General features: G+C 41.6%; 1 protein-coding gene across 2 annotated transcripts in view; it reads left to right on the top strand.

The window, feature by feature from the left end:
* The window catches only part of LOC107081492 (XK-related protein 5-like), a 4,954-nt gene extending 1,330 nt beyond the window's left edge, over positions 1–3,624 (top strand). Inside the window, exons 3-7 of one of the 2 annotated variants that reach the window (XM_015369667.1) lie at positions 180–413; positions 503–715; positions 834–1,003; positions 1,197–1,308; positions 2,003–3,624. In XM_015369667.1, coding sequence (XP_015225153.1) covers positions 180–413; positions 503–715; positions 834–1,003; positions 1,197–1,308; positions 2,003–2,943 — 1,670 coding nt within the window. In that variant the 3' untranslated portion in view covers positions 2,944–3,624. The remainder of the gene's footprint in view (positions 1–179; positions 414–502; positions 716–833; positions 1,004–1,196; positions 1,309–2,002) is intronic. The other variant, XM_015369660.1, reaches the window with a different exon arrangement.
* The last annotated feature ends 3,733 nt before the right edge of the window (positions 3,625–7,357 follow it).

The raw sequence follows: 7,357 nt of genomic DNA on the forward strand, positions 1-7,357 counted from the left end.
ATATATATATATATATATATACAGATAAATATATATATATATATATATATATATATATATATATATATATGGAATAAATCAAAGTATGATTGGATGTTGTATGCCAAAATGCTGTACAATATGACTGCCTGCCAGATTGTTGTCAAGAAGCACAATATTCACATCATTGGGGTCATTGAGAAGGTTGTCCCTATTCAGGTGTTTGTCTCTAACTCCCTCTCCTGGCAGGTTATGGGACTGCATGAGGTCTGTGCTGCGCATGCAGGGCTCAGTTGCTGAACTCGGTGCTGCTGTCATGCAGCAGGCAGATGTTGCTGCTCTTTGGCTGCTGGAAGCACTTGTCCTTACACTGCCTCAGAGCCTGCTGCAGGCATATGTCGTTGTGTCTACAGATGTGGGGATAATGTCACCAGGTATACTGATCTTTAAGTGAATTAATGACTAACTGTTCCGTTTGAGGCATGGTTTTAATGTTAAATTATTTGCTTCTGTTAACACACAGTGGCATATTGCTGTGGCTTATGCGTGCTGTCCATTTCCTGGGCCCTGGTTTTGTACAGTCGAGCCTGCTGCCTGATAAGACCAGGCCATTTGGCTATGCCTCCAGCAGCCCTGCTGTGCCAGCTGGTCTGGAGAGCAGGCATGTTGGGTGCCAGAGTGACCTGCCTCATGTTTTTTGCCAGGGTATTCAACTGGTGGGTCTGTGGGGTAGCAGGTGAGCACAAAGAGGGAAGTTCTTCTAATGCAACTCTATTACACTGAAAAACACAAACATTTTTTTACATTAGTGACAAAATCTGCTGTGTGTATTTTATGTTTTTCCTAATCTGTAGGTTTTCACTGGCTCACAGCCTCCTTCTGGCTAGTATCACAGCAACCGGACATTTGCACTGGCCACTGGTGTTGGCGTGCCTTTAATGGCGTTGTGGGCCTCATCCATGTCTTCCTCTTCCTCAACGTCAAAGACGGACCCTCCCGCTTTCGCATGGCTAGCTTCTATGCAGTAAGAAATCACTCATATTAGAGAAAACTGCTTCATGCGCTGCAAACGACTGTGTCTGGCCATCAAGCCGGGCAAGCTTCAAGGACATATATGTATATATATAACGAAAAATTTGCACATCACCTCACCTCTGTGTCCCCAGCTTGCAGTGACAGCTTGAGTGATGGTGTGACCTTACTCTCCTCCTTTCTAGTTCATGCTTGTAGAGAATGTCACTCTGCTGCTGGCCGCCTCCGACTTCCTGAGCGAAGCATCGTGGGATAGCATGACCCTCCCCACCTCTGTGCTGTTCAGCTTTTTTCTTGGTGAGTCATTTTGTCTGCAGCATCTTCACAGAAGAAGAAACTAGCCAGGTTATATTAACACTTAATGATAATGATTCAAAATAACAGGATAGCTTCCTGTATTGTTGCCAAAGTAGCAAATAAATAATCTATAATTTGTGAAAATGTTACAATTATATATGCCATTTTATCTTAACTATGTAACACTGGAGACGGTGTAATGGTGTGGTCAGACCTGCCTATAGTTTTACGCTGTTGCCTTCAGCATAGAGGGTACTTTCTGCTGCATTTCAAGAAGGAAAACCTTTAACCAGGGCTGATAGTCAACTTCTACACTGCTTTTATTTAGTGTCTCCCATGCAGATCCATGTCTAAACAGATGCTTGAATTCTTATTCAAAAAGAAGAAATACGGGGGTCTCTTAGAAAAATTTAGAAATTGGCAACAGCTGGTCCTTCAGCCAAAAGGTGATTGGAAACATAGAGCTAAACCTCAAATCACTTAGCAGGCTCTGAATCAATCTGTATTAAATCGTGGTGAAATTAAAGGTTCCTTTTTTTGTTATTGTAATAAAGAATTAGTTATTTTTTTTACGTATTTACTGTTCAATATAGGTTTGTGTGAGTTGGATTGCGCTGTATTTAAACTATGGCATTACACAGGAAGAAAAGAGGAACTTAACTGTTCTTTTCCCCCTCTTGCTTTGGTATCTAAGGAGCCACTTCTTTGCTTCTTTACTACCGGTTCCTCCATCCCAAGTCCACAGAGATCTGCCAAGGTACAAACCGACACCAGATGGGCAGCACATGCATAGAACAAGGCGAGTCGTCTTTCTCTCTTGGAGACAAAAGTCTGCCAGCATCTTCTGTCCAGAATCACGGCAGTTTCTCCCTGTCTGGGGTGGCAGGGTCTCTCCTGGAGCACCCAGGAAACTGTCAAGGCCACAGCTCCTGCCCTTGCTTCCACCACCACTGGCTCTTGATCCGCCTAGCATTAAAGACAGGAGATCTATGTAAAATCAACAGGGCATATGGTGCTGGTGGACCAGCGGCAATTCTAGACATGGAGGAGTATAACCAAGAGTTTAAAAGTAATGAGGGCATCACCTTTACAGCTGGAGGCAGTTGTGAGGGCGTGTCCACCTCTGAGTCCCAGGGAAAAGGCCTTGCACCGCTCTCAGACTGCAAAGATGAGTTCCAGAGCTTGAGCGAGCCCACATCGACTGAACAACCTGAGGAAGAGGATGACAGTCTGGAAATGGAGAGCCCCATGGAGTCACCTGAGTCAGATTTCAAGCGCAGCTCCCCAGAGGGTAAGTCTGTTTTTGGAGACAGCCCGGAGCCTTACTACTGCCCCACAGAATCAAGCTCCACCTTATACTTCAGTGCCGACCCCCAATCCCCCAGCAGCGCTAGTAACCCCCGTTTGGACCGGGACATTGGGAGTCTGGAACAGGGGGTCCGCCTTAGCTCCATCCCCAGCGATCCGGCCCTGCACAGAGATGTGCGGGGACTCATGGGCCGCGTCGGACCACGCTGCACTTCCACTCCTAAACTGGACTGTGGGGTGTCGGATTCTCCTCCCAGCGTGCCCCATCTCACAGGTCCAAGAAGGCAGCTCATATTGTCCCGAAGAGATGAAGAGAATACCTTCTAGCTGTATTGAGGTGCAATCAGGGAACAACTTAACAACAGCAGCTTATCCGACATTAATGGAGCACACCAGCTTTATTATTTTTCGGTGTTGTAGGAGGAAAGCTGTTATTTCACATCTTTATCAGATTATCGGATATATACAACACTACATGTAATTAGGAAAAATATAAATAGCATCTATTTTTCTTATAACATGAAACATTCTTAATGTTTGCTATCAAATGTTGGAAAGACTGAAACTATCTTAAAGTGAAACTCACCATAATGTAAAGGCATAACCCCGACCCCAGACAAATTTTGAAAAAGAGAATCTGAGTGGCAGGGCTAAGTGTGGAAATGAGTGCTGGGGCGTAACATAGACAGTGAGCAGATTAATGCTGGGAGATATGGCACAGATGGATGTGAGGCAGTGGACCAGAGTCTTATCACTTTGAGCTGATTGCTTTAAGGCAGAGTCCTGCATGGGTCTGATTTTTCAAAATTGTATCCACCTGCACCTGTAGAGTTCAGAACTGAGACCTGACCCATTACTAGTGTTGGCGGTTGCCATTTTTTGCCCCCGAAACCGATACCCGATACCTGGCTGTTCAGTATTGGCTGATACCCATACCATACTGATACCATCTGTGTGAAATTTATGTGTGTGTGTATATTTGAAGAACTGCATACTATTTTGATGTAAAATAATTGCCATCATGGCTTTTTCAAGCTGCTGCCTTCCTTTATGAAGGTCGAAAAAGACTAATACAAAGTGAATCCAGTAGAACTTTTTATTGCCTACCTGCAATGGGTGACAATAGTTGAATAAACTTTTGGCTCTCAAAATGGTATCGGTGCCCTATTTGTTGGTACTCGCCGATAGCGATGGCACCATTTTGGTGCTGGATCGGGGCCCCGCCTGATAACGGTATCGGTGCAACACTACCCATTACCCGTAATTATCCTCATTTAAAACTTGGCCGGGACGGCTCGGAACCATTAATAATAAAGTGCGACCCGACCCGTGATCATAAAGTGTAAACACAGCCGCTTCAGCCACTTTGGATGTTATCATCCCATTAAATGGCCGTTATTAGCAGTTATCAGTCCCAGAATGGCTTCAGAAAAGCTTTAAAACAGCTTTTTTTGAAAGAAGGTATGCTGTAAATAAAGTAGACAAAAAGTACTAAGTAGGTAAATAAATTTTCGTGAATTTTTTAAAAGAAATGCCCTCTCCATTTAAAAAAAGAAAGGAACATTCACAACCCTGTACCCGCTCCCTAGAGGGAATTCCTACAAACACGTGGAAGAGCATGCACGAGCCAATTTCTCTTTTAGGAGGTGTGGGGAGGAACACAATGATAAGGCTGTCACTTGGATGGATGTCATCTCTCCCATATTTACATAGAAAAATGTTTCCCCGAAAATAAAACTATTGGTGCATTAAGAAAAATCATGCTTGTACATGTGTGCGTGCTACAGTGGAAATTTGGACGTGTTTGTGGGGTAAATAAGGATTGGTGGCTACCGTATAACTACAACAATGCGACTAACAAAATAAATAAACTTATCTTCTGTGCAAACTTACAATATAGAGATAAATAACTTTTACTAGCAGTGATGTGAAATGGATTTCTCCAAATAGCATACCAAATTTTACCTGTCAAGTAGAAACTTAGCAGCGGAGGCATCAGTGGGAGCCCAACCTTCAGCGTACGCCATCGTGTGAAAGAATCTCCCAAAACCAATCTGGTCTTGTTTCTCTTTTCTGAGGCCTTTCTCTTCTTCTCATACACTTTCTCTTACAACCTTCGGCCATTTTCAAAGAACCGCGGTGAGAAAGGCGAGCTTCAATGAATGTCTGAAACCGTAGCTCACCAAAAATATACTCATAAAAAGATAGGAACTTAGGGACGAGCATGTAGTACGGCCTTACAAACACATATCACCAGTATGATTGGTAATTAGGAGGACCTCTTATTTTGATGATCCACCCAGAAATAAAAAATCCTCCACTATACCTTTAAGGTTTCAGACACGGCTGCAGCAGCTGATATCAAAGAAAAGCTGCATATTATCAACCATAAGAATCCTACTAGAAGGTAGAGGAGGGGCAGCCTGGAGCCATTAAATGCGACTCATAACCGCTAATAATGGCCATTTAATGGTTGATCACATCTGAAACGGGGCTGTTTATAATAACCGAAGCAGAGAAGAGGCAGTGTGCTCTGCGCCCACAGATTAACAGCTGTAAATTGGCCGAAGTAAGAAGGTTTGCCTTGTTGCTTAAAAAAACATGTTATCTGGATATTCTTAAATCATTTTATTTTTTAAGATATAGAGTTAATAATTAAGAAAATTTGAGTAAGTTTCATTCCTACTGTAACTCTATGATACCCACATTTTGTTCATATATACCCATGCCCACACTTGTAAAATAATGTGGGCTTTATTCTACTTGTAGATGTAAGTTTTATACGGGTACCTGCTGAGTACTCGACCCGGTTCAGGACTCTGCTTCAAGGTGCTGACTCAGCGATACCCAAAGCCGGTGCTGCTAATGCAGTGGACAATAGGATTTCTGAGTCAGCTGGCTTTATACCCAAACACAGAACTATGGTCCCGAATTCCTGTCACTGCGACAAAGGTGTGTACCAGCATATACCATTTGGACCAATAGGGAAATTCAACTGCAGTAACCAGCATACAACCACTTTGACAGCAATGGAGTTGAAATCTCACATAAAAATGTACAGAAAATAAACTATAGCATTGAAATAGCACCCCACGAGCCTAGTTTATACAGCTTAAATGCAAAAAAAAAAGGATTCTGGGGTGAGTTACACCCTTTTAAAAGGAAAACTTGAAAAGAAAAAATAGATGTTCCACTAACAGGGATGATGCATACGCACACCTCGTGCCCCACTTTCAAGAAGTATTTATGCTAATTTTTGGCAGCTATATTATAGTATTAACTTTGGAATTATACTGTGCATAAAAACAAAAGCAGCATCTTTACGACTGTGATTACTTAGTTGGGAATTGCAGTGCCTTGTCAAAGTACGCATACCCCTTGATATTTTCTACTTTTTTCAGGTTACTTTACTAAACCCTGGAATGGTATTATAATTTTAGGTAATTATACGGATTTGTATAATCAAATAAAAGTTATTGTTAGTTAAAATCAGAAATGTGACTTGCATTTAGAGTGTTTTCTTTCTTGTGTATTTTTCTCAAGCTCAGTCATATTGAACAGGAAACATCTCTACATATCAGTTTTTTTCAGTTGCTACAGATTCTTAACCAGTGAAGATTTAAACTTTGATTGGACCATTCTAACCTATAAAGGTACTTAGATCTACACAGTCTAAGGTGTAAGATTAGGGTTATTTACCTGCTGAAAGGTGATCCCACATATTACTCTGAAGTCTTTTGTGGCTTCTACAAGGTTTTCTTTCAGGAATTTCCCTTATATACTCCCTTGATAAGCCCATCACCTCTGACCAGCTTCTCTTTTCTTACCAACGTAAGGAATCTCGACAGCAAGATGCAGGTTTCACATGTAAACAGGTTTAGTGGTAATTTTCTGTTGACTTTCCATGTTGGTCAAAAAGTTACCTTTTCTTTGCCTGACAACAGATAATCTCATGATAAACTGCAAAAGAAACTTCTTTTGACCTTTTCAACTACAGGTTTCTTGAGGCAACTGTAACAGACACCATTTATCTTGTGCTGGAACTAAAGTCATCCTGTCAGTTTGGGTGGATCACTTAGAAACCTTTGAAACTGTCCTTAACTTGGATTGTATATGTGTTGTATATGTTCTCCAACAAGTCACTGCTCACAGAACAGCTGTGTTTATACAGGGATGAAATGACAAACAGATCAACTACACATATGCTAATTAGGTGCCTTTTGAAGGAATTTTGGCTTACTAGAGCTTGGCTCATTCCGAATACAGCAAATCGGAGCTCCAAGCTCCCTACCTAGCTATTATTATCACCTATTTCTCTATCATGGGTAGGAAAGGATTCATTAAACTTGCAATTCATTACGAAAAGGAAATACATGGATGAAGCTAGCAAAATCTGAGACTTCAACCTTTCAGAAAAAAGAAATACAAAAATTCAAGTTATACAAATGTAGCAAATAATTAAAGCTCTACAAAATACAAACCATAATGTATGGAGCTGTGTACATTTGCATGTCATACACCCTCATTACACATGAAGAAAGTGTGGTTTTATGTCTTGTCACCCAAAGAATTGTGGGATTCCTTATAGCTGCTTACTGCCTAGATAGGAAGCATTTTTCTTATCTACTTCTGTTTTGCCAGCACTCTTCACCCAGCTCTTATCATGGCAACTGCTTTGGCTAAAGGGTCCTTACTGATTTACTGTATCCAGGCTGGGTCTTTGTGGTATTTGGAATATAGG

This window comes from Cyprinodon variegatus, unplaced genomic scaffold (genome assembly GCF_000732505.1).
Source record: "Cyprinodon variegatus isolate N-32 unplaced genomic scaffold, C_variegatus-1.0 Scaffold38, whole genome shotgun sequence".
Taxonomy (NCBI): Eukaryota; Metazoa; Chordata; class Actinopteri; order Cyprinodontiformes; family Cyprinodontidae; genus Cyprinodon; species Cyprinodon variegatus.